Source organism: Candoia aspera, chromosome 16, assembly GCF_035149785.1.
Source record: "Candoia aspera isolate rCanAsp1 chromosome 16, rCanAsp1.hap2, whole genome shotgun sequence".
Classification (NCBI taxonomy): Eukaryota; Metazoa; Chordata; class Lepidosauria; order Squamata; family Boidae; genus Candoia; species Candoia aspera.
The window spans coordinates 9,096,646-9,124,530 of record NC_086168.1 but is presented as its reverse complement, the minus strand read 5'-3'; the positions used below and the strand labels follow the sequence as shown (position 1 = coordinate 9,124,530).

The following is a 27,885-nucleotide window of genomic DNA, read 5'->3' as shown; positions in this document are numbered from 1 at the left end:
GTTTTCATTCTTCTGCTGATTGCTTTCAGCTGGGCGATCCCCGTGGTATTGCTGCTGATGGCTTGGGTGGCTCCGTGATCCGTTTATCTATTGTTTGTTAGCCGTTAGTCGTTGTGGGTTGATGGCTACTTAACTTGTACCCCTTCACCTATTTCCTTGTCATTGTCATGAGTGCCATTGCGCTGATTACTTTAGCTCAACGGCACTCATGACATACTGCCCCCTTTCCGAATAGTGTTCTCCCCCGGGTTTCTGGGTTTTCCCCATGGAGCTGTCAAAACGCCATTTTTTTTTTTTTTTTTTTTTTTTTTTTTTCAAAGTTCCCGCCGGAGTAGTTGTCGCCCCTCCCTTTGCTCCTCCCTCTACCACGTGCCTTCCCAGGGTGTGTCCATGGTGCGCATGCTCGGGTTCTGACCTGGCGTGCGCATGCTCCAACCACACCCTGTTTGTTTGGCTCAGTTCGGCGAGGCGAGAGGCGTGGCTGGTCGGGTGCTGCTCAGCTCCAGGTAGGGCCCTTTTTTGCTTATTTGGAGTGCGTCGCCTTTGTTGTGTCTCCTGGGCGTTGCCCCCAGGTTGCCCTGTTGACTTGCTTGCCACTCCCCCGCGGCCAGGGGGCGGGGGGAGGGTGCTGGCGATCGTTTGTCACCACCCCGTGGGCCCGGGGCGGGGGGAGTGAGTCCCGGGGGGGGGGAGGTCCACCCAAGTCGCGGGCTTGGGGGGGGCCCCTTCCCTTGGGGCACGGGAGGCGGGGGGAGGCCTGCGGGGGGGGGGGTTGGTTTTGCTGACCTTGATTGCGGTTTGTCGGGGTATGCCCGGTGGAATGCTCTGGTCAGGTCAGGCGCTTTAACGTTGTGCGCCGCCACCCATTCCGGGTGGGGGAAGTGTTTCCACCTGACCAGATAGTGTAGGGTTCCTCGTTGCTTGCGTGAGTCGAGGATGTCCCTTATCTCGAAGTGGTGTTGCCCGTCGATCATAAGCGGTGCGGGCTGAGGCGTGCTTGGGTGCCATCGGGAGGTGGTTGCCGGTTTTAGGAGGCTGGTGTGGAACACCGGGTGGAGCCTCCGGAGGTTGTGTGGCAGGTCCAGGCGTATTGCTACCGGGTTCACTATTTGCGTGACTCGGAACGGCCCGATGTACTTAGGCCCCAGTTTTTTCGAGGGTTGGGTTGACTTTAGGAACTTGGTGGAGAGATAGGCCATATCCCCCGCCTGGAACGTCGGTTGTTGGCGCCGGTGCTTGTCGGCCTGCTCTTTGTAAGCAGCCTGTGCCTCCTTCAGCGCCGCCGTGATTACTGGCCATGCTTCCGCGATCTTCCGTCCCCAGTCGCTGGCGTCCACCTGGGGTTCCGGGGGTTGAGGTAGCTCCGGTATGGGGACGAAGTCGCGCCCCGAGACTACTTCGAACGGGGTTTTTCCCGTGCTCGTGTGGACGGCGTTGTTGTATGCGACTTCGGCGAACGGGAGCAGTTCAGCCCAGTCGTCCTGGTGGTAGTTCGTATAGGATCGTATAAATTGCTCTAAGGTGGCATTAAGAACCTCAGTGGCTCCGTCCGTCTGCGGATGCCAAGCCGTAGACAGGGCCTGTTGGGTCCCCGTCAGCTTCAAGAAGGCCCGCCAGAATTTGGAGGTGAACTGTGTGCCCCTGTCGGTCACCACACGTGCGGGACATCCGTGTAGCCTGTACACGTGGATGAGGAAGAGTTTGGCTAGTTGTTGTGAGGATGGGACTGACGTGCAGGGGATGAAGTGGGCCTGCTTTGAGAAGTAGTCCTTCACCACCCAAATGGCCGTTTTCTTCTGGCTGGGTGGGAGGTCCACTATAAAATCCATAGAGATTTCCTCCCATGGGCGGGAGGGTTCTGCCACCCGTTGCAATAGCCCCGCGGGTTTGCCTGGTGCCCGTTTGGCCCTAGCGCACGTTGGGCAGGACGCCACGTAGGTTTTTACGTCTCGCCTGAGCGCGGGCCACCAGAATTGCCGCCGTGTTAGGTGTAGGGTCTTGAGGAACCCAAAGTGTCCCGCTTGCTTGGCGTCGTGTGACCTATGCAAGATCGCCTGGCGTTGCGAGTCCGGGACGTAGATTCTGCCTTCCCCCCATGCTAGGTCTTGCGCCATCGTTACCTTGTCGGGGTTTGCCAGGAACCAGGGGTCGGTTTTGAGGGCGGCGGCGAGGTCCGTGCGCATTCCCCCTGGTAGTTGCGGTTGCCTTCTTTCCGTCGCCGGTTGTCCCGCCGTCGGCTGCGCCGTAGCGTCGAGCTGCCTTCGTGCGCCGCTTCGGGTGGTCACGGCCATCCCCAGTTGCGAGGCGGATAGGACCGTCCCAATGGTGTCTGGGGCGGGCTCTTCGTCTTGGGGCAGTCGGGAGAGGGCGTCGGCCAGGAAGTTCTTCTTGCCCGGCATGAACTTCAACTGGAAATCAAAGCGGCTGAAGAATTGTGCCCATCGGACCTGTTTTGGGCTAAGGCGTCTAGGCGTTCGTAGGGCCTCGAGGTTCCGGTGGTCCGTCCAGACCTCGAATGGTTGGGTGGCTCCCTCGAGTAGGTGACGCCATGTTTCTAGTGCCGATTTCACCGCAAAGGCTTCTTTCTCCCAGACGTGCCATCGCCTCTCTGTCTCGGAGAACTTCCTTGACAGGTAGGCGCATGGTTTCAGGAGCCCCGTGGAGTCTTTTTGTAGGAGGATGGCTCCCAGGGAGAAGTCTGAGGCGTCGGCTTGGACCACGAACGGCCGTTCTGGGTCCGGGTGCGCGAGGATTGGCTCCGTCGTGAACAGCGCTTTCAGCTTGTCGAATGCGGTCTGGCACGCGGGAGTCCAATTCAGCACTGTGCCTGGGTTCTTGGCGCGTCTGGTGTCCCCCACCCCTTTGGTTTTGAGGAGGTCCGTTAAGGGGAGGGCTATCTCAGCGAACCCCCGGGCGAAGGACCTGTAGAAATTCGCGAATCCCAGGAAGCTCTGTAGTTGCCGTCTGTTGCGGGGCCGCTCCCAGTTTAGTACCGCTTCGACTTTTGCGGGGTCCATTTCGATGCCGTCCCCGGAGATTCGATACCCCAAATAGTCTAGGCGGTCTTTGTGAAACTCGCACTTTGCGGGCTTTGCATAGAGCTGCGCCCTTCTGAGCTTGTCGAGGACTTGCCTGACTAAGGTTACGTGTTCCTCGTATGTTTTTGTGTAAATAAGGACGTCGTCGATGTAGACCAGGACCCCTTTAAACAGATGTTCATGCAGTACCTCATTGATGAGCTGCATGAACACCCCAGGGGCCCCCGCGAGTCCGAAGGGCAGTACCTTGTACTGGAAAGCGCCTAGGGGGCAGTTGAACGCCGTCTTCCATTCGTCCCCCTCCCTGATTCGGATGCGATAGTACGCCTCGCGCAGGTCCAATTTGGAAAAGACTTTGCCCGTGGACAGGTGGGCGAGCATGTCCTTCACCAGGGGTAAGGGGTATTTGTTGGACAGGGAAGCCGCGTTTAGGCCCCGGTAGTCGGTACAGAGCCGTAGGGTCCCGTCTTTCTTCTCCCGGAATAGGACGGGGGCTCCGACCGGAGAGCATGCTGGCTCTATAAATCCCCTGTCTAGGTTTTTATCGATGAACTCCCGGAGGGTTGCCATCTCCTTCGGGGTCATCGAATAGATCTTTGGTCTAGGTAGGGGGACGTCGGGCAGTAGGTCGATTCGGCAATCCGTCTTGCGGTGGGGGGGTAGTTGGTCTGCCTCTGCTTCTCCGAAGACCTCGGAGAAGTCGGCGTATTGTTCCGGTAGGTCTGCAGTGGTAGCGGCGTTGTCTTGTGTGGTCGCCTCCGCTCGTCCTACCGTGGGGTTGCTTTTGCCAGCTGGTACTGGTGCTCGATACTCGCCGTCGCCGAATGTGAAGGTGCGGGTCGCCCAGTTGATCCGCGGGTTGTTTTTCGCGAGCCATGGCATCCCCAGGACTGCAATGGGCCGTCCGATGGGCGTGACTACGAACGATGTGCGCTCGGTGTGAGTGCCCATTTGCAGGGTGACCGGCTCGGTTTGTAGCGTGGCTGGTTTCCCCCCCGCTGTGGAGCCGTCCAGCTGGTGGAATGCCAGCGGCGTGGGGAGGGGGAAGCAGCGGAGTTCGAGTTTGGCGACTAGGTCGGGGTGGATAAGGTTTTTTGAGCACCCCGAGTCCACTAGTGCCGCGGCCGTGGTGGCTCCGTTGCCGGCAGAGAGTTGAATTGCTGCCAATATTACGGAGCTTTTGTCGTTTCGTTGAGGTGGTTCGCGTTGCTGTCCCGCCGCCTGCCTCGCCACGCGTTTCAGGGCAAGCGGGGAGCATTTCCCGCCGGCTGGTCGGGGTCGGTATTGTCCTCTTCTCCCCAGTAAGCGTCCCAGCCCTCTTCCGGTGTCGCTGTGGCCACGGTCATTCGGCGGTGAGGGGGCGGCCCCGGGTTGGGTGGTTTGGGGCTAATTTTCGGGGCGGGCTTGGGCGCGCTGGTCGGCGGTCGGTTGGCGAAGCAGTCCGCCGTCTTGTGCCCTAATTTGCCACACCTCCCGCAGGGCTCCCGGTTGAACTTCTTTTTTGGGTATATGGGGCCGGCCATCCCCCCGTGTGGTGCGGGTACCTTTTTCCCGACGTAGTTTGTGTCTTCCGTGGTTGTCATAAGGAAGGTGCGGTGCGCGTGTTCAGCTTTCCCCGCGAGGTGGATCCACCCGTGTAACGTTTCTGGGTCGTCGCGGTAGAGGGCCCATTGGAGAACGTCGCGGTTGAGCCCCTTTTTGAAGATTTCCAGCAGGGTGGTCTCAGACCAGTCGCAGACCTTTCCCGCGAGGGCTTTGAACTCCAGGGCGTAGTCAGGGACCGTGCGTGCGCCCTGTTTAAGTCTCTGGAGTGCGCTTTTCGCCCGTACTTTAGCTAGGGGGTCTTCGAAATAGTTTTTCATCTCGTTGATGAAAGCAGGGAAGGTGGCGAGGGCGGGGGAGCTGGACTCGTACAGTTGGACGTACCAGTCCGCCGCCCTGTCTTGGAGTTTGATCGCCACGGCGCCGATCTTGTCGGCCTCGGAGTCATAGGAGTGTCCGTGCCTCCCCATGAACTCCCTAGCGTTGGTGACGAAAAACGAGAGTTTTGAGGGGGTCCCATCGAAGAAGATGGGGAAGTCCTTTGGGGCCCGGGCGTTTTGCGCGGCCCCGCCTCTCGCTTCCCGGGATGTGGTGTCGGCCGCCTGTGCCGTCTGCTGGCTCTCCGCTGGCTCGTGTGGGTTCGGTGCTTCGCTCGGGGTGTAGGCTTGTGCGGGGACGTCATTGGGTGGCGCGGGGGGCATAAGCGCCTGGAGCATGGTCCGGAGTTCCGTCAGCTGAGCCCGCATGGCCGCGAGTTCAGCTCGTGCCTCCTCGTCCACAGCCCGCACCGCCGCTGGGGCCGGTTCCGTTGGCGCGTCCTCGGGGGGGGGGGGTTCATCGTCCCTCCGCCGCGGGTCCGCTTCCTCCTCCGTCTGATGGGTGTCTCCGTCGTCCTCCTCCGTGTCGAGCACCGTGGGGCTGTCGCTCCACGCCCGTTGCTGGGGTGCGATGTGGGGCGCGGGGTCCTCCGCTGGTTTCGGAAGTCGTGCTGCTCCCTCCCGCGGTCGGGTTGCCTCCGTCGCCATCTCCCCTTGGGGTTGGAGCTGAGGCTCGGGTCGGGTGGGGTGGGCGTCCATGGCTCCGGGAGTCCGCGGTGCCTCTGGCCTCGGTCGGTCCTCCTCTGTCTCTTGCCGCGCGGCTCGCCCTCCTTGCCCGCGCCGTTCCGGCCTCATCTTGCTGGTCTTCTCGCCGTCTACTCCTCCCGCGGCTCGTTGTCGTCCGGTGGGGCTCGGCGAGGCTGAGTTTATGACTCTCAGCTTTATGTCATGCGCTGCCTACCTCTGAATAACGTTCAGACACTGGGTTGCAAAGCAGGCTCTGGTTTATTTCAGGATAGGTACAACGTTGTTAGAAAAAAGCTGAGAGTGACAGGAGCGCGCCGGTGCGGGGTTTAAATACCCCGCGCCGGTCAGCGCCCCCTCGCTCTCGGTCACGTCACCCCCCTTTGTCCCATGCGTTGCCCTGCCATTGGTTGAGGGTTTCCAGGATCGCCCATCCTCAGGTTTTCATTCTTCTGCTGATTGCTTTCAGCTGGGCGATCCCCGTGGTATTGCTGCTGATGGCTTGGGTGGCTCCGTGATCCGTTTATCTATTGTTTGTTAGCCGTTAGTCGTTGTGGGTTGATGGCTACTTAACTTGTACCCCTTCACCTATTTCCTTGTCATTGTCATGAGTGCCATTGCGCTGATTACTTTAGCTCAACGGCACTCATGACAGGTATGGACTCTCAGATTCAGAACATGATTTATTTTTCTACTGGACACTAATAGCAAGTGGGACATGGGATGCTGCAGCAACCACAAGAGATTTTAACTCGTTAAGGGGGGGGGGAATTATCCTCTGAAGCTGTTGTATTGGCACCAATGTCGTTTTTTTTCCCCATACAAATTCAGGTCTTCTCCCCTTCATAGGGCAGACCCCCAACTATTTGGCTTCCTGATGCTGAGCATGATCCATTCCACCCAGGCCCACCTATGGATGTAAAGAATACAATATAACCAGACTTTGGAGAACAGGCGGTTAAAGATATGTACTGTGCAATTAGAGATCCTTCCCTTCAACAGGTCCCAGATGTGTTCATATCCTTGGGAGTGAAACTCAATTGAGTCCTTGCCTCCCCCAATCACAACAACTTCATTCATGTAACAATGCCTTTTGGTTTGCCCTACTGTACTTCTAGAAGTCACCCTTCAAGGGAGTTGATTAGTGTTTTCCTGCCTTTTGTGCAGGAATCTGGGCCTTCCTTTAGAGGTTTTTTCTGCGTTCATCAAAAAGTACAAGGAGGACTGATTCCACAGCACCGCTCCGGCTCTGCTTTTGTATTCCCCACATTCCTCTATCAAATTGATAACACGGACATGTGTCGTACCAATGTTCCCTTTTTGTTGCTGGGCTGGCTTCCTGCTGTTGTCTTCCCTGAGCTGATGATGGGTCATGCATTTTTTCTTTGAGCTGGGTGCCAGCAGGCTTCTTTCAGTCATGCTCTTGCTTGGAAGTGGGAGGGAAAAGCCCAGCCTTTGTGCTGTTATTGTCAGCTTAGGGGATCATTAGAATAAGCCATTCAAAGAATGGGAAAATGGCCTTGGAAAAGATGCTTCTCAGTGCCAGCGCCAGCTCCAATCCTCCTCCCCTTCCCTTTGGGACCGGAGGCCAAGTGCTAACAATGGAGGCCGAACCTGGATCCACTTTGCATACTCTGATCTGTTTTGACAGGCCTGATCAGGTGAACACTGCAACATTTCATTCCTCCCGCAGTGAATGGCAGTCCAGACTGAATATATCCTTCACAATGACTTTGGCAGGATGAAACAGCTCCTGAGTTTGATGGGAAGGGGAGGACAAAATGAACATAACTGGGTGGGTTTACCAGGATGTTCAGCAAATGGCAGTGGATGCTGGGCTCCAGAAAACTGACCCTGTTTTGCTGCTAGTTTTCAGATGGGGGAATTGGGTGCTTATCCAGATGGAGAATCCATCTTGCCCAAGTGTTCAATACTCATGGCATTCATGTTCTGGCACAGATGGTATTCAAAATGTTCCTCCTCTTTCTAGGTTTAATTTTGCCATACCATCTTGTGGATATTTGAAACCTCCCCAAGCTTCTGTCCTTCAGAATGGAGGTGGCCTTGTTCATGGAGGGTGGGGGGAAAACACTAAAGTGGTTTACCAATGCCTTCTGTTGGGGTGTTTTTTCCACCCTCCCAATCTAGCCTAAAGCCTTGGGATGTCTAGTAGTTTCCCATCCACATACTCTGCTTAGCTTTTTGAGATCAGCCAAGCTCAGCTAAATATGTACTATACTCAAAATATATATCATAATGGGGAGAGATAAGGTGAGCAGATTAGTAGGTATAGTGGCTTTGATAAAATAATATTAATATGTTCAAGAAAAATATTTAATCATGCTCCAGTTAGAATTTTAACTAGGCATCATCCCTAAATTGCAAATAAACCTTCCATTGTTCAAAATTGTTTATTTTTCAAGCTAATGATTGTCCAATTGCTAGAAAACTACTGTCAATTGCCACATACTACTAGATGCTAAATGAGCCCACTTTTTTGCTTCTATTAATAATTTTGGTTATTAATACTTGCAAATGTGTTGTGGCATCAAGCAAAAAAATTATCTGAAGATGTCAGAGGACCAGTTCTTCTTGGGTGGAAGATTTTACTTTTGTTCTAGGAGAAGCAGATTGAATGCAAACAGATGTTTCTAAACATGGAATCTTTTTCTGGAATTAGAAACTGAGGAGGCTGGATGCGGCTATATTTAGAATAAGAGTTGCCAAATCAGTCTAATTTGGGGTACGCCATTTATACCTTTATTTCCTTCTAAGTTCATTTCCATGTTCCGATTTTAATCTGCAATTAAAAGCAAAGCAAGAAATGGGCATCCAAAGGCCTGTTTGCTTTCAGTTGCACAGAAACAATAGTTTACTGTCTTCAGCAAAGTGGAACAAGAACTTCTGAGTTTATCCTTCCAATGAAGCTTTTTTTGAAGGTGTCACTCTTTCTTCTTTCTTTTATAACCCATGTTCCTTCCTAGAAAAAATGTACATGGTACATAATTGCAGGCCAAAACTGCTACAGAATTCTGCTAAATTCTTGGTTGTCAAGGAGACTGGGGAATCATCCGCAAATAAATAAGGAGTTCTTAAACACGTCTGCCTTGTCCTTGACTGGGATGGACATCTAAGCACTTGGAAAAAAGGAAGTGTCTTTTAGTAAATGGATTGCTCACAAAATAGACTGGGAAATTTGCTTCTTTTCCTATCCTTTGCATTTGAAGCCATTGTTCTGCTGTAGGAAAGGGATCCAGAATTTTCCATTAAAAGGGGGGTCAGGTTACCAGTAGTATGGAAGGACTCTCTAACCCAACCTTTGATATAGCTGTCAACCAGCATAGAGCTTATTTAATTTAATGGTCATCAGCACAGAGGATAACTGGCCCACATACCTCAGTGAGTTGAATCAGAGTTCATTCAATAGTTCTTGAGTAATTGTGTTTATTTCATGAGGATACTGTTTGCTAAAGTCTTCCAGATTTTCTGTTTATGTGACTTCCTTTTTCCACTTCAACAGTGAGATTTCAACATCCTATGCTCCATCACCCATTCAAAAACTCTGTGTTGTACTACAGCGGGGTTCCTCTACACATCCCTTGTCAGATGGTGCATGGCATGGATGGGTAGTCTTTACCTACCCCCAGTTTGGAGCCGGTTCTCTTTAAGGCTACATTTCCTGGCAGTTAAAGAAAGCCTTTGATCTTCTCTGCTCCACCCTGGTCTTCCTCGCTGAAATCCATCACTTTTGTTTAGTCAATGGGCTTTAGCCAGATTGCGATAGAATGTTTCAGAGGTTAGCATGGAAAGGCACAGCAGTCATCAAAAGATGGGAGCAAACACTGGAGGGACAGTTTATAGAAGTGTGTGACTTGTAACCCTAAGACTTTGTAGGTGTCATGAGTAAGGATGGCGAGCAGGGGGCTCCCATCCAGGCTGTAAAGCGCATGCGTAGCACTGAGGAATTAGGTAGCCATTCCAAGAGACACAGATCGGGACCGCCTTAACCTTTGGGGTTTATATGTCTGGGTTTTTCCCACGCTTCTTCAGTTTGTTAGGATTTTCGGTCTTATGTAGCAGCAATAAAACACTAGAGACCTGTTCCTTGTCTCAGCGTGGTTCCTGGCTGTTAGGACAGTAGGAGCATGAAGTTGGGAAAATTCCAATGAAGGCACTTGTTGCATTTGCACACACCATCATAGCCCCTAGAAAATGTTCTTCGACCTTAAGAATTACCTTTCAGTTGGAAAATGCCTTTAACACAATCATATTGACATGATACAAATTTTCTACTTTTAAGGGGCATCAGCTTCCATTGTTCTGCTTCCCATGATCCCTCCCTTTCATTTTTTTAATTGTTCCCCTTGATACCTTCCTGTAGGGGATGCGGTGGCGCTGCGGGTTAAACCGCTGAGCCGCTGAGCTTGCCGATCGGAAGGTCGGCGGTTCAAATCTGCATGACGGGGTGAGCTCCCGTTGCCAGTCCCAGCTCCTGCCAACCTAGCAGTTTTAAAACATGCAAATGTGAGTAGATTAATAGGTACCGCTTCGGCGGGCAGGTAACGGCGTTCCGTGTAGTCATGCCGGCCACATGACCACGGAGGAAGTGTCTACGGACAAACACCGGCTCTTCGGCTTTGAAATGGAGATGAGCACCGCCCCCTAGAGTCGGACACGACTGGACTTAATGTCAAGGGAAAGCTTTACCTTTACCTATACCTTCCTGTAGCTGTCTTGTCCCCAAAGCAACCTGTCTTTATTTTTCTCTCCTTTGCACCCACTGCCTCTCTGTATGCCTTTCATGAAATGGTTGTGGGTATTTTATTGATTCATCTTTTGCTGTTTATTTTCTTAAGTGGGAAAAAAAAATTGCCAAGGGAGAAAGCCAGCCAGCTTTCTCTAATTTTACACCCAAGATCCAGTAATAAGGCTGATTGGTATAAAATCACTCACGATGTCTAAAAAAATCCTGTACAGGGAGTCCTCACTTGACAACCACAATAGGGACCAGAAAATTGGTTGTTAATGGTGCGGTTGTTAAGTGGGACACCAGGTGACTGGACCTGATTTTACGACCATTTGTACAACAGTCGTTAAGCAAATCACAGTGGTTGTTAAGTGAATCCAGTTCCCCAGTGGACATTTTTGCCGTAACCTTGCAAATCACAATCACATGACTGCAGGACATTGCAACTGGTCTTAAATGCGAGCCAGCTGCCAAGTGTCCAAATTGTGATCACACGACCGCGGGGGTGGTGCAATGACTTGTGACAGTTGTAAGTGGAAGCACGGCTCACAAAGCATTTTTTCCAAGGCCATCTTAACTTCAGACCATCGTTAAATGAACAGTCATTAAGCAAGGACTACCTGCACAATGGTCCCCAGAGGGTGGACTGTAGTGGATGCTAGGGAATCAGAAGGGAAGAGGGCTGTAATGCGTTTTTCCCTACACATCAGCATGCTACTTGGGAGCTGTGAGATTTTCTGCAGAATGTCTGCCAGCCTCTTTCTCCAAAACAGCCTTTTGTTCTCGGCCTCCTCTTGAGAAGGCAGCCTGCTCTTTTTAGTCCTTCCTGATTTAGTCATCTCTCAAATGTATACCTAGCAGTACCCTTCCCTTTGTCTTTATCCTCTTCCCTGTAGCAAAAAAAAAAGGTTAAATACCAACATGCTTATCTTGTGTAAATATTTGATTTTTCCCTAATGATCAGTTCAGTGAGGAATAGACTACCTACATTAGGGATGGACAACCTGGTTTGAGCCAAACATACCTTGAGTTATCTGCTGGACCACATTATAGAAATGGGGTGAAGAAGGAAAAATATCTAAATTTAAATTGATACTGGAATGGAATGGAATGGTATGGAATGGAATGGAATAGAATAGAATAGAATATAGAATAGAATATAGGATAGGATAGGATAGAATAGAATATAGAATAGAATAGAATAGAGTAGAGTAGAGTAGAGTAGAGTAGAGTAGAGTAGAGTAGAGTAGAGTAGAGTAGAGTAGAATAGAATAGAATAGAATAGAATATAGAATAGAATAGAATAGAATAGAATAGAATATAGAATAGAATAGAATAGAATATAGAATAGAATAGAATAGAATAGAATAGAATAGAATAGAATAGAATAGAATAGAATAGAATAGAATAGAATAGAATAGAATAGAATAGAATACTTTATTGGCCAAGTATAATTAGACATACAAGGAATTTGACTTCGGTGCAAGAGCTCTCAATATATTTACATACCATCAAAAAATAAACAATAGTAAAGTAATAATGTTATTTACTAAAACTATACAATCAAGAAAGAAAAACAAATGAAGGAAAATAATACTATGGCTATGAACTAACACACACTCATATTTAAAGGCAGAATTATATTTAATTATTATTATATAAAAATTATTAATTAAATTTATACTTAAATACAGTTACGATTGCTGGTCATAAATGCGACCATTTATTTGACATTTTTGCCTTTTATAGGGTTAGAAATTTGGCAGTAACTTTTGGAGGTGCCCCACACAAAGATGTGAGGAGGGACATAACGGATGCATCCCTAATATATAAAGAAGGAAAACTGTCTTGGCTGCTTTGAAACTGGGGATAGGATGCATCTCTAGGCATCCACATTTTTATTTGGAAATTATTTTCTGAAGTAATGATTAAAATACATTGAGTACTTTAATTGATCTTGCAGTAATTAGATAACACTTTACTAAGGTGACGCATGACAAAATACATTGAAAGAGACTTCTAATTCGGATTGTTGTCAGGAAACAAAAGAGGAAGGCAGTTGCTAAAGGGGGAATGATTAAGTAATAGACTGAGTGAAAGAGAGAGAGAGAGAGAGAATTAATCTGACTTTGGCTTAATTGCAATAAGTATGGAGGCTAGAAGGTGAACTAAAGCAATCTGTGTAAGGGATTTGTGAAATAAATGAAAAGAAATAAACATGGTGGTCAGTTCTTTGACTCATCTGTTGAGCAGGCTTTAACAGACCTCTTCTTTCTTCAAGGGAAGAAGCGATGTTGTCGACCTATTTTGAGACCATCAATGACCTGCTCTCTTCCTTTGGGCCTGTTCGGGACTGTTCTCACAATAATGGAGGCTGTACCCGCAACTTCAAATGTGTATCGGACCGTAAAGTGGACTCAACCGGCTGCGTGGTAGGTATGCCTTTTTGCTCTGGGGAGGGATGATTCCTTGGATTCGATTCCAAGAGGGTACTTCAGAGGATCTGGGAATGCTGACCCTGGGAATGCTGATGTACTCTCTATCTGCAGTTCTTTGAAACAGGCATAATCTTCTTCTGAGATTATGCAGCTGTGCGCGCTCTCTCTCCCCACTGTATTTATGTCACAGATGTTTAGGTTGTGGTCATTGTGTCACTTTGGAGAACTTTCTTGGAATCCAAGTTATGGTGTTCAAATGCCATCTTCCTTTTTGATTCCAATAAAATGGCTGTTGTGCTTCCAGATTTACCTCTTTCTAAGTATAACCCTTTGCTTTCTTTTTGCACCTAGCATGTCACACCACTTTATCCATTTATTTGAGTGAAACCAAACTGGATATCTTTTCAATATCCTATGCCTGGCAGTATTTCATTCCTCCTCCTCCTCCTCCTCTTCCCCCCTTCCCCTTCCCCATATCTCTCCTTCTCCTTCCCCTTATCTATCTTCTCCTTCTCCTTCTCCTTCTCCTTCTTCCCCTTCCCCTTCCCCTTCCCCTTATCTATCTTCTCCTTCTTCTCCTTCCTCTTGTCTATCTTCTCCTTCTCCTTCCCCTTATCTATCTTCTCCTTCTCCTTCTCCTTCTCCTTCTCCTTCTCCTTCCCCTTCCCCTTATCTATCTTCTCCTTCTTCTCCTTCCTCTTATCTATCTTCTCCTTCTCCTTCTCCTTCTTCTCCTTCCTCTTATCTATCTTCTCCTTCTCCTTCCCCTTCCCCTTCCCCTTCCCCTTCCCCTTATCTATCTTCTCCTTCTTCTCCTTCCTCTTATCTATCTTCTCCTTCTCCTTCCCCTTATCTATCTTCTCCTTCTCCTTCTCCTTCTCCTTCCCCTTCCCCTTCCCCTTATCTATCTTCTCCTTCTTCTACTTCCTCTTATCTATCTTCTCCTTCTTCTCCTTCCTCTTATCTATCTTCTCCTTCTCCTTCTCCTTCCCCTTCCCCTTATCTATCTTCTCCTTCTTCTACTTCCTCTTATCTATCTTCTCCTTCTTCTCCTTCCTCTTATCTATCTTCTCCTTCTCCTTCTCCTCCTTCTCCTTCTCCTTCTCCTTCTCCTTCCCCTTCCCCTTATCTATCTTCTCCTTCTTCTCCTTCCTCTTATCTATCTTCTCCTTCTCCTTCTCCTTCTCCTTCTCCTTCTCCTTCTCCTTCCCCTTCCCCTTATCTATCTTCTCCTTCTTCTCCTTCCTCTTATCTATCTTCTCCTTCTTCTCCTTCTCCTTCTCCTTCCCCTTATCTATCTTCTCCTTCTCCTCCTTCTTCTCCTTCCTCTTATCTATCTTCTCCTTCTCCTTCTCCTTCCCCTTCCCCTTCCCCTTATCTATCTTCTCCTTCTTCTCCTTCCTCTTATCTATCTTCTCCTTCTCCTTCTCCTCCTTCTCCTTCTCCTTCTCCTTCCCCTTCCCCTTATCTATCTTCTCCTTCTTCTCCTTCCTCTTATCTATCTTCTCCTTCTCCTCCTTCTTCTCCTTCCTCTTATCTATCTTCTCCTTCTCCTTCTCCTTCTCCTTCTCCTTCCCCTTCCCCTTATCTATCTTCTCCTTCTTCTACTTCCTCTTATCTATCTTCTCCTTCTTCTCCTTCTCCTTCTCCTTCCCCTTATCTATCTTCTCCTTCTCCTCCTTCTTCTCCTTCCTCTTATCTATCTTCTCCTTCTCCTTCTCCTTCCCCTTCCCCTTATCTATCTTCTCCTTCTTCTACTTCCTCTTATCTATCTTCTCCTTCTTCTCCTTCTCCTTCTCCTTCCCCTTATCTATCTTCTCCTTCTTCTCCTTCCTCTTATCTATCTTCTCCTTCTCCTTCTCCTTCCCCTTCTCCTTCTCCTTCCCCTTCCCCTTCCCCTTCCCCTTCCCCTTCCCCTTCCCCTTCCCCTTCCCCTTATCTATCTTCTCCTTCTTCTCCTTCCTCTTATCTATCTTCTCCTTCTCCTTCTCCTTCTGACTATGCTTTCTTTAGCTGTGATACAGCTAAAGGATAGATTATGAACAGCTGTTGTACTACACTGAAACAGGGAGTTTTATATCTGCCTTACTGTTTTATTTCTTTACCACCTGGCTGTTTATTGGCATCTACTTTCAGCAAAAGGCATGTGAATATGCAGACTTAAGGATGTTGCCAAACAGGCTACATCTACAGTGACCGATGCTGCAGTAACTGTCTGCTGTAAGTAGAAGAGGTACTGATTTCCAAGCAGCAAACCATTTAGGCAGGGAAGAATCATCATTGACCTCATATTGTAGTACAAAGATGCAGAACCTATGGCCTTTTTAGACATTGTTCCAAGCATCCTTCATCTTCGGCCAAACTGATCTGGGCTGAACGAGTGTGGGAATCGAGCAACAACAGGAACATCACAGGGTTCCTTACTCCTTGATTAAATCCCTCATTTGGAAACTGAAATAATATGTACACCTTGGGTACAAGCTGACCAGTCAGGAAAGGATTTGAGAAGGAAAAAAAAAAGGCCATTATGAATGGCTCAACACTTCCAGCACAGTGGAGAGAAGAAATTGCTATTCTAAAGGATAGTCATTTGGAAGCACAAAGGACTGTTGCCAAACTGTGAATCAGGGCCAGCTCTGGAGACCTATCATAGAAAGACACATTTTATTTATTTATTTGCTTGCTTGCTTATGTACTTACACACTTACTTGTTTTACTTAGCAGGGGGACAGGACTGGTAATGGTTCCGCTCTCTGCATAAATAAAAAGAAATATTTAATTACAACGAGAGAGAATCCATCCTTCTGTGGAATCATTCCCAATCTCTGCATGGTTGTTAGCACAGGTAGTTGCTTAGCAAGATTCAGGATATTTAGGCTTAGAAAAGAAATGCATTTGAACATCTGTGGAAGGAATAATAATGGTCTTATAAAGGGTGAGAGACAGGAAAGACAAGGGAAACCGAGACAGTGGTGGTTTAGGGGAAAGTTTATGCTTTGTTGAAATGGCTTTCTTTTGGAAAACATGAAAATTTCCAGTGTAAAAGCTGATAATGAGAGCCCAGGAGACAAGTGGTATGATAAACATGGATATCTTTATTGGAAATGTTACTTTGGCCCCTTGTCTGCCTGTGTCTCATCAGCGCACAACTTCTCAAATACTACAGAAATATTTTAAACTGAGTACCATTGTGGCATGTGCAAAGTAATCATGTGCAGTCTTAAATATAGTACAGTTCATTTCAGGAGCACTAACAAAGCTGGAGCATAAATCTTTGAACAAGAGAAGATAACAGAACTGTTGGCCTGATTATCATCCTTAGCTTCAGACTTGATGTTTCTCTTTTCTTCATGTACCTTTGAGGGTCTTCCCAGTTCACTGTGATATTCTGATCCTGCAGGAGTGTCCAATTTATTTTCCAAATATTTTCTTAGGAAAAAATCTCCCATTTTTTTTCTTTACTACTACCACCACCACCACCATCACCACCTCTTCCATCTGCTGCTTCTCCAAGGCCTTCTGAAGTCTTTTCAAATTCATTTCAGTGGTGACTTGAGGTTACCTTGTGGTCGAAATGAAGCTGAGGTTTCTCCCTTGTTCTGCAGCCTCCTTGACTTCTCCCACCTTCTGATCTGGAAGGAAAACAAAACAAAACAAATCACACTGAGAGAAATTCCTTTCCTAATGCCTTCCTTGAGATTTAAAGAAGGAAGCCAGAAAGGCTGTGAACCAGCTGTGAACCATGGAGAAACTACTTTCTGTTACCCATCTGTCAACCAAAATGCAGCCTCCTTGTGTGTCCCTGTTTTATGATTTGAAGAATTTCTATGAATTCAGCTTCTCCTGATATCTCTCCTTGTGATTGAATGGAAGGGAAAGAAGCCAGGTTGTTGTTTGTTCATTCAGTCGCTTCCGACTCTTCGTGACTTCATGGACCAGCCCACGCCAGAGCTTCCTGTCGGTCGTCAACACCCCCAGCTCCCCCAGGGATGAGTCCGTCACCTCTAGAATATCATCCACCCATCTTGCCCTTGGTCGGCCCCTCTTCCTTTTGCCCTCCACTCTCCCTAGCATCAACATCTTCTCCAGGGTGTCCTGTCTTCTCATTATGTGGCCAAAGTACTTCAGTTTTGCCTTTAATATCATGCCCTCCAGTGAGCAGTCTGGCTTTATTTCTTGGAGGATGGACTGGTTTGATCTTCTTGCAGTCCAAGGCACTCTCAGAATTTTCCTCCAACACCACAGTTCCAAAGCATCTATCTTCCTTCTCTCAGCCTTCCTTATGGTCTAGCTCTCACAGCCATATGTTACTACAGGGAACACCATTGCTTTAACTATGCGAAGAAGCCGGGAAGATTGTTTTATATCAAAGCAGGCAGGACCTTGACCATGTTTTGACTAAATAAATGTAATTTATTTGCATTTGCTCATAAGGATTTCAATGATATTTTCTGCTTGGAAAAGACACCAATGCAACAGCAGCCGCAACAGCAACAAAGGCTACTGAAAGACAAATGGTTGGAAAACACAGACTTTTTTTTTTTTTGCTACAGCACTCAGTTGCCTACTGCTATCTTTCTTGATGGATCTACCCAAGCGTTACTATTCAGCTTGTGGCACCTGCTAGGAATCCATCCTCCCACTCCTAAAACTCAGCCAATGCCCTGCTGATCCATGTTCAATGAGGGAAGGTGTTTTATAGGCAATGTAGCTAATTTGTAGAAGCCACAGATGTTGCTGTGTGACATCAAATGATACCAAAGAGAGGGTTTTACCAGGATTTCAGTAGCTTTTTCGCAGAGTGTCTGGTTTTGGGTGGGGACAGACGGCATTGTTCCCTTCTTAAGGCATTGTGCTTCCCTTTTTGTCCTCCCATAATTTCTGAAAGAGGTTACTATAGTTTTGCCTGCATTGTAGTCTGAATGCATTTTGTCTCTTCCTTTCTAATCTCCAGTTGTTTCTGAAGTGCCAAAACCACCTCTTTGCTTTGACAAAGCAAAAACACTCTTATGGCAAATCAGTTGCTAATATTTAGGAGAGTGCAATAAACTCTTTGAAAACATGGCAGTTTTCTTCTTTTTTTCAGGATTAATAAGAAAAAGACCTGAGCTTAATAGGACCCCCCCCAAAAAAAAGATGGAGGGAGAAGAAGGGGAAAAAAACCCTTTTAAGCAATTTAATTCACTTATTTCCTTGCCATGCTTGGAAACAGCATCAGTAATGAAGCATTCTGAATTTTCTGAAAGTAGGAGACACATCAGATGATCTTGCTGTTAATGGGATGTGTTTTCAGTGGGGGAAAGAACTGGTGGGGAAAAAAAACAAAACAGGAACAATGTGGATGTTTGTTTTCCTGAGCAAACGGCCATGCCATTTTTGCATTCTGTTCCTTTGATCTTGTTTTCAAAGGCCCTCATTTTGAGTCCATTTGCAGTGGCATTGGCAAAAACTTGTAGTGTAGCCAAATGAGTCTCAGGCCTTCTGATGGACATGTGGCAGGAACACACTGAAGAGACTCCAACAGACAACCCCATATTGAGATGATTTCGGTATCATTTGGGAAGATCAGAGAATGAGTTTTCTCAATGTTTGTTCCAACTGCCAGCCTTTTCTCCCCAGCTTCCTCAGCTCAGTTCTATAGTTTGAATGAATAAGTGGTCCAAAACTTGTTATTCCTTCATCAGACCAACCATCCAGCCAACCAACCAGAGAATGTCCCTGCAGGGCTGCGTTGACGAAGGACGCTTCACCTGCGATTATCCTGAAAGAATTATTAGCTGAGTAGAATATTGATTTTCTAATAATTTTCAGTCCTCTCCCAGCCTTGTGTCACTGGAGAGGCAGATCAGAAACTGAACTGCTGCTGAATTGCTGCAGGATTGATTAAAACTCACAGTAATTATTGCTTCTCTGCTGCTCAAGGCAGGCTGATCAATCCTAGCAGTAACTGATCAGATTCTATCGGCAATCTCAGGAAATGGGCATAATGGGTTTGCTTTCCACCAATTCTGAAGGGCAGATACATAGGGACAACCAGCGAGGCCATCATTGGTAGAGCTGCCAATATCTTCCCAGGAAACCGCACTTAAAACCAAGGCAGGCATAAAATACGGGCAGCTTAATGCCAGCAGGTCCTACCCCATCTGATTTTTATTTTCTTTTTTGGGAGGGTCAAGAAACTATTTATTGAATGAATGAATGAATGAATGAATGGGACAGGAGTGTATTGCAAAGCAAAGTGTTCATTTCTAGTATCATTTTTATTCACAAGAGAGAGGCAGACTTAGAAAATGAAAGTGTAGCCTATCATAGCTGATGTACCACTGACACACCTAGTATTGTCCTTGTCTTTTTCTGTCTTCTTCCTATTTGCCCTTATTTTCAGGAACTACTTACTTTCCAGCAGTTGTTCTTTCCTGGCCCTTAAAGCTGGGGAGAAGAAGACTCCCTTCTCTTAAGGCACAAATGTGCTAACTGAGATGGTTGCCCTGACTTGACAGCACTGAGTGGTCACATCCCAGAACTGTCCTTCTAAGGGTGCTCATCTGCTACATGCCCAGAGGCATGTTGATAACAATGTACCCTTCAAAGCTCCCCATCTGAGAATTAGGAAACCATATCAAGGGAGAGTTTCGCCCCTCTATTCCCAGGACACTGATTTAGAAGCTGGTTCTTGAGCTGCAGGTGGTCTATTGGGATAGTCACCTAAAGAACAAAAAGATGTTGGGGTCTATTTCACAGTTCCAGAGAATCATCACTTGATATGCTCCCCACACACTTTCAGCCAATAGGCCAGCAGAGGTCAAAGCTGACACCTGCCAGTACCTCCTTAGCCCCTGTTATTTGGCAGAATCCTCAAACTTCCCCCCTCACCTGCTCTGGCACCCAGGTTCCTTTGAGCAAGATAATTAACAACTTGCAATTAGAGACCAAGCATTTGGAAGTACGAAATAGTTTTGCAGTTAATCATGATGACCCAGGTTTATTTAACCCATAAATACAGTACATTATTGCAGGCCTTGAAATAATGCCAGGATCTTTGCATGGCCAGGTCTGGCTGAAATTTATTATGGGGTTGGCTGGTCTTTCGGTCTCTCAGTTCTGGTTCAGAATGCAGAGGACAGGGTTGGCCTTTCAACAGAGTTCTTGGCAGAAGAAGGAATAATAATAATGATAAACTATGTTTATATGCTACCTGACTCCCAGAAACTCTAGTTCGTATGCTCTGTGCAAACATATCTATATCTATATCTATATCTATATCTATATCTATATCTATATCTATATCTATATCTATTATATCTATATCTATATATTCATTTAAAGCAAAACCTTGGGGTTTGCACCCTGGAAAACAGGGATTGTCAAATATCTGTTGGTCAGAGGCTGCAAATATGTATATGCTGATATTAAAGGCAAAACTGAAGTACTTTGGCCACATAATGAGAAGACAGGACACCCCGTAGAAGATGCTGATGCTGGGGAGAGTGGAGGGCAAAAGGAAGAGGGGCTGACCAAGGGCAAGGTGGATGGATGATATTCTAGAGGTGACGGACTCATCCCTGGGGGAGCTGGGGGTGTTGACGACCGACAGGAAGCTCTGGCGTGGGCTGGTCCATGAAGACACAAAGAGTCGGAAGTGACTGAACGAATAAACAACAAATACGTATATGCATATGTACAGTATATGTATAGTATATGTATATGTATTTACCTATTGCTATTATTTAAAAAGCAGTTGTCTTCTAGCCTTGGCTTTGCTTGGCAGAGGCCATTTATAACTTGACTACTCACAGCTCTTCGCTGGCTGAGATTTAACTCATCTTCAGGAATCCCATAATGCATTTTAATTGGGAACTGTTGTTGAGCCCCATTTGTTATCTTCTCCCTGCCGTCCAAAGAGAATGGTCTTTCCCCCCTTCCATCTCCTCTCCTTGCTTCTTGCACAGGTTTCAAAGAAGTAAATAATAAAGGGAGTGGGGGATAAGAGTTCTGCTTAATAAGGCTGCCCATTGATTAATGCTGGCAAATGCCCACTTTAACCACTTGGTATTGGAAAATGCTTGCTGGGAAACTGAAATTAAAAACTCCTGTCAAATTTTCCAGCCAGAATAAATGCGTTAAGAGCTCTTCTAAGGGAGACTAGCTCCCTAGTTAGAAAATGTGAACAGCTCTATTTGAATCCCAACATCTTAAGTGTCCGTTCCTTAAAGCAAAAGTAGATATTTCTCAGGAGCAGGGTCCGAAACTGGTGTCTGCCACTTTTTGGACTTCACTCAGTATCTCAAGAAATGGTATTGATTTATTGCGATTAGTTCTGCCTCAACTTTGGGGACAAATGCTTTCCCAAAGATTTGCAAGAACTTGGAAAACACCAGATTGTTTGCTCTTGCCTGGAAAAGTGAAGATCTGGAAATTCAGAAAACTTGACAGGGGGTAGGAGGGACTGGAATGAAAAATTAGTATGAGGGGATAAATCCATTTTCCCTTAAATATTTTCATCTTCTCCCACTTACTCATTTTTATATCCCTGCCCTAGGGTTGGATTCCAATCCATCTCTTTTCTTGCAGACAACATTATCCATACTTAGTAAAAAAAAAAAAAAAAAAAAAAGCAGGGTTACATTTTATTTTTGATGCATAACAGTAAATTGCCCTTTGCCAAGTTAAAGGCTATTGTAGAACCCTAACTCAGGGTGGTTTGATAGAGGATATCCACAGCGCATGCAATGCTTTGGGGACTTTGATCAGTACACTGGTGATACCATCACTTTCTGCTATGCTGAAGGGTTCTGTAAAAGTGTGGACAACCCATGCTATGAATCGAAGAGGGTTCATCACCCAAAGTGTGGCCAAATCAAGGAAGTTCCACAAAAACGGAATCTTGGAGAATGGACTACTGTCTGTGTTCTGTTTTTGCTTCCATCTTGCAGGCCCACCAATGATCCTCGTCCCCCCATTTGCCAGCGTTTTGCATCTTTCCCACGGCAGCAGACACTATGATAGCACAGCACACTTGTTTCCCACCTCACCTGAACTACCCTTTCCTTCTTTTCTTCATGCAGTGCCCTGAGGACCTGAGACCCATGAAAGATGGGACTGGCTGCTATGACTACTCAAAGGGGATTGATTGCTCAGATGGTTTCAATGGTGGTTGTGAGCAGCTGTGTCTTCAGCAAACTCTCCCTCTCTTGTTGGACCCAACATCCAGCACCATCCACATGTTCTGCGGGTAAGAAAGAAGGGCTGAGCCCTTGGAATGTTCATTCATGTATGTTGCTTGATGTTTCCCTCCAATGCGCATGGCAAAAATTCCTTTGAAGGAGTTGAGCTTATCAAATATGGACATCATACTGGTAATGACAGTCTCTCAGCTGCGTGTCCTCCTACTTTTTCTCATTTTTACAGGGATTCCCTTTCTGTGCATACTTTCCCTGAGAGTGCTTGACCATTTGATAGAGGGCTAGCTAGCACTGTGCTGAAAACAAAATGTTCTACCTTTTTTTCAAGCCATTATGCTTCATCTTGGTGAAAAATACATTGCTTTCTGATTTTTCTTTTGAAGGAGAATACATTCTTAAGGGCTGGGTGCATTTATTTAGTTGTTAGGTGCTGAGGTATGTATGGCAATCCCCTGGCTTTCATTGTATGGTCAGCCATCCAACCATCTGCAGCCTCTGGACTTCCACACTTTCCATTAAAACATTAGGAAGGAAGGAATTCTATGGAGTTTTTCCCAATGTGCTTTTAATGGTTTGGGATGAGAAAATGCAGCCGATGTTCTGTTTGCCTGCTCATTCTCTATGTGTATTTAGGGCTTTACTAAAAGGTTCATTAAGCTTATTTTATTGAATTAGAATCCCTTCTTCTGGTTACGGTATTTAAGCCTCCTTCCCTGAATTTGAAATATTTATAGTGCTGAGTAGATTTTAAAAAAAAAATCCTAGAGATCTTTTTTTTAAAAAGGAAGGATTTGGGGGAGGCAACATAAACAATTAAAAAGCCACACCCATGCCCCCATTCCTTCTTTCTTTGCATTGTTTCCTGAACTTATCTCCATAATTTTTCGAACACTTTGAGGATAATTTGGGCCAATCAAGGAAGGATTGAATATTCAGCACTGATGACAACCTTACAGTAGATAGCCAATCAGTGTGGCAACATGTTAATAAGTGTAAATGTGTAATATGTGTAACTTGGAGGAAGGCAATTTAAATTCATCTCTATACACATATATTGTTCCAGAAGTGAGTGTCTGAACCTTCATTGCAGGCACTATGTTTTCATGAATGATCTCACTCCTTCCTATTCTAGAACTAATCTTCTTTGGGAATAGCCTCAGGATAGCAACTGGGCTTCAGGATGGCAGGAAGGTGATAAAAGAGAGTGTACACTCAATATTGGCTTAAGACAGACTGTAGATAAATGGCTTACCAGAAGAGGAATATGTTTCAGGAAGCAATTAATTCTATACATTATATTTTGGAACATCAATATGAAGCCTTACAGAAGGCTCCCACATTCTTCAAACAGTGCGCACACTGCTCACACATTCACTAATAAGAAGGGACATCTCTCAACTTCAAACCCTTGTAATTTATTCAGGTTTGTTCCCTTGGACACACGCATTTCAGTGATCCCCACTTCCTTTCCCTGCATTTCCTGCCCCGGTTTATTCGCTTCTTCATTTCACAGCAACTACCGGTGCCTCAACCTCATTTTGACCTTCAGCAAGATGTGAAGGGTAGTTTTCTGCACCAGAGAAGCACATTCCTAAAAGCAGCCCCATGAAACATCTGTCAAATCTTGACACCACCAGGTGCTCAGGTGGCAGCAATTTTGTTGTGTTGTAGCCCTTCACAGTTCCCTGGGGGTCTGGGTTCATCAGTTCCTGATTTTGTGTGAATTCTTTTACAGCGCAAAAGAAGGGAGACTAGGTAAAGAGGAAAATGCTTCCAGTGAAATGTGCAGTGATTCCAGTAAAGGAGATTGAAGAACACCAGTGGCTCTGATAAAGTTTATGGAGGCAGTTGCTACAGTAGAGCCCTGCTTTTCAAATCATCAGAGTATTTCTAATTCCACATTGATTGATACAGGGACATTAACATTTTCCAACCAATACCTACTGTTGGTCTTGTTTCTTTCTGCTGAAGAAAAAAAAAAGGCCAAGTGACTTAATTAGCCAATTGACTAATATTTCTTTAATTAACAGACCATATTACCAGTGATGTGAAGGTACATGCAGGGAAAAAATGGAGAACATCTAAGCAAATAGTACATTCTCCCTAACCTGTCCTGTTGACAGTTGGTTATCTAAAGTGGGCATATTATGAAATGGGTGACTTAGTTAACTGGAGTGCCATTTGGCTTCAAAATGATCCCCCCCCCCAACTTCTGGTCATCTTTGAAGCTGTACTGTGATGTTCCCAAAAGGAGTTCCTTCTGTTCCTACTCAGCTCCTTGGAAAATGGTGTGCCAACAGTATAATGTCTGTTGCAAAAACAGAAGAAAATGGCACCTGTGGAAAACCCTGAAAGATGAGTGAAGGACTTTGATATAACACTCCTAAGAGAGCTTCAGAAAAAAATCAGGAAACGGCTCCATGTAGACATAGGTTTTCCCTTGGAAATACTCAGCAAGCTGACAAGAGACACATCTACCGATCGTAGAAAAGTGAGTCACACTTTATCATTACTTAATCAAAGTTGTATCTCAAAGAGGAGAGATGTGCAAAATATACTGACTTTGAAATACCCCATTCCAACCACGCCCTTTTGACATTCTAGGAGTTATAGTTCAATCCCACCTGGAAGACACCAGTTGTGGGATGGCTAGAATATGATTTAGCCAGACCTAACTTGGTCAGTTGTGGCTAGAGTGATTCTGAGGACTTTTATTTGTGCTTGATCTTCAGCTGCGTTGAGGAATACAAGTTGGCTCCAGATGGCAAGTCCTGCCTCCTGTTGTCAGACATCTGTGAGGGCCCCAAGTGCCTCAAGCCAGATGTGAACTTCAATGATACTCTCTTTGGAGAAATGCTTCATGGCTACAACAACAGGACCCAACATGTCAACCAAGGGCAGGTCTTCCAGATGACGTTCAGGTAGGCTCAGTTCCCACCAGACCTCCTTATGAATAATGCACATGATGCATTTGCATTGTGTGCAGACAAGGGCAGATTTTTCTGGGGTTGTGTATGTGTGTGCATCTGTAGCATTTGAACTACTTATTTATATTCCTCCTTTTCTCCAAAGGTTCTGGGCAGTTATAAATCCATACACATTCTGTGCCTTCAAATGTGAGCAGCCTAACCTCCATAAAAACTTAAAAAAGGAATGAAAAAAAAAGATTATAATCTCCTCCCTAAATCTCATTCCTAAATCTCCTTCTTACATTTGGCTTACATTTGGTGCTGGGCAGAGTTGCAGTGAGTGGAAGATGGTATAATGTCTACAGACTTGTACATGTTCCTTCCCCACTCCCCACCCCTGTGAGATTTTGTTTTTAAAGAGGCGGGGGGTTACCCCTGTGCATTTCATTAAAATAACCCTCCATTGATCTTTGCCATCACAACTGGGAGAAGACCCAGAAGTCTGCACACAAAGGGGTACAAAAGCCAAACAGCCTTGCAGATGCTAGTTGCCCACCCTTGCTCCAACTGAAGTCTGTCAGTTACCCATCCCTGTGCTGAAAGCTCTGAACATTCTCTCCTGGTCCAGTAAAAAGTGGGCATGTGGGTTTTAAGCAGTCAGCATTATTTGAAAGCAATATAAAGGATCCCAGGCACTGATCTGGGCTTGGTGCAATTCAACCACCTTCTGAACGGTTGTGTTTAGTTTAGGAAACAGACTGGCCTTGAAGATTGATTAAACAGGAAAAGCAAGCCTTTGCGAACCAAGGCCATGAAGGATGTAGAGAATGTGTGTGTGGGGTGGTTGTGATAGGGCGGTAACTCCACACACATCCACAGGCACACGCTTGCAAGTTTATGGCTAGAGTTCCTCGGTTTTGTTTGTGATACATTTGCTTTCAATGGCCAGCAGAAGAATCCGGGATGCTGAGAGACAGCTGTAAAAATGACAGCTAGCACAATGAACATTCTCCCAGGCTGGATGCTGATTCAGCAAGTCCTTTCTCTGCCCTCCCCCTAACCAAGCAGAGCTTGATGATCCTGCAAATCTTAAGGCTCTTTGTGTCACATTATAAGAGCAGCATCTGTTCTTGAGTGGTTGGTCCAGGACACTCATTGGCCTTCGTATCCCTTGGAGGATAGATAGGGGGGGAAATCCAGGAGGGACAGCTGGGTTGATGTGCAGCAACAGGGAGGCACACACCCATGACCTCAACTGTTAGATTATGAGTGGAATGTAATTAATAATGTGGGGTGGGGGGAGCTGGGAAACTTGGAGATTTGCAGACTGAAGATCTTTCTGCCCTTAACCAATTGAGTTGTTTGTAATAATAAAGCAGCTCAGAATCCTGTCTGTGCAGAGTAATTACTTCCGAAGCTCACTTGCATGTTTTACTAACTGAAAGAAGGAAGTTGGAGAGAAGAGGCCAGGTAGAAATTACAGGTCAGAGGCTCCAGAGAAAGAGGAGTATTATCAAAGCCCTTCTTTAAAAAAAAAAAAAAAATCAAAGAAGAAGAAAAAAATGCAGATGGTCAAGGCTATGAGTTGGAAAGGATGTATGGGGGAGGATGCAGGAGAAAAAAAAAAAAACAAAGTTGGTGGTTTAGGATATTTAAGCCCCCCTGATCACATCCAGCTTTTCTAGGAGGAAAATATGAGGCCTTGAAACTTGAAAAGCCAACATCAGTTGCAGTGCATTTGATCATCTTCTCCGTTATGAGCTGTTTGCTGATTTGTTTCCTTTTTAAATGTCTCCTTTCCTTGTTATGTTTGTTGATGTAATCATGACATCTAGAAACTCGAAAGAGAGGCTGAAGTTTCTGTGAGGTCCAGAAATGTTCTTGGAAGTAAAGGTAGAACCTGGAAGCCGTTGCCTTGTTTTGCAGGCATGTCAGCTGTTTATTTATTTAATCAAACCCACTGGTTTATTTGTTCAATTGAATGAATGAAAACAATAATTAATGATAAAAGCAGGGAGGATGTGGAACCCAGAACATGGGAAGGGAGGGGACTAGAAGCACATGGTGTCCCCAGGAATCATTTGCCAACCTCTGCATTGCATACAGAATTCATATAAGGCATAACATCTCCTTTACTTTTACAAATGCTTTCTGCGGTGTCTTGCCATTGAACTTTCGGGGGGTGGGGGGACATCTGGAGGAGATCTTGCTTCTCACCCCTTCTCCAAGTTAGCACAGTTTCCCCTGAGTTTGATCATAGAAGCTCAGAAGCTCAGTGCTCCTGAATCCCATTCTGGCCCCAACTTTAAAACAAAACGAAACAAAACGAAACAGGAAACATTCATCTCATGGAGCCAGCACTGCAGTTCCCTGAAGTCTTAGAAAGCATCCCCTTAGGGAGATTTATATATCTGAATCTGTCTGCCTATGGGGTGGGGAAGGAAGAATCTAGACTGACTCAAGGCTTTAAATTACAGAGCTATGCGGCGTTTCAGGTTCATTTTCCCCAAACAGTGTTTCAGAATTGCATGGCAGCGCAAACCAGGCACCTGCTTGCAGAATAGACACTACTGCTATAAGGTGTTTTCACTCCTTGGCATCATGTAGGGACTGAATCCAAAGCACTGCATAGCCATCCTAATTTCCAAAATGGCTTCTTGGGTTTTCGCTCAGTGCATTGTGTGATTCCAGTGTTCGTGGGCTGTAAGCCACGGTGATGTCTTTGAGCATTGATGAACATGTGTGTGTTGTATTAAGCCATCATGCAGATGGTGGACTTTGGTTTAGCTTTATTGAGTTGTGTATGTCTAGTTATTATCATCAATAAACCAGTGTTTATGGCATGCCGTGACATGTTAGGCCTTTAGCTCGCTTTATGGAATTCACAAAGCAAAGCTGAACATTGCATATGACTCCAGCTGGGGAGAAATAAATGTTTTGAAATAGGCTTCCCTATTCGTTCCATTTG

At 46.1% G+C, this 27,885-nt stretch overlaps 1 protein-coding gene across 1 annotated transcript in view; it reads left to right on the top strand.

The window, feature by feature from the left end:
- The window catches only part of ASTN2 (astrotactin 2), a 289,840-nt gene that overhangs the window by 163,092 nt on the left and 98,863 nt on the right, over positions 1-27,885 (top strand). The window contains exons 14-16 of the mRNA XM_063316464.1: positions 12,670-12,820; positions 21,892-22,058; positions 24,741-24,929. Coding sequence (XP_063172534.1) covers positions 12,670-12,820; positions 21,892-22,058; positions 24,741-24,929 — 507 coding nt within the window. The remainder of the gene's footprint in view (positions 1-12,669; positions 12,821-21,891; positions 22,059-24,740; positions 24,930-27,885) is intronic.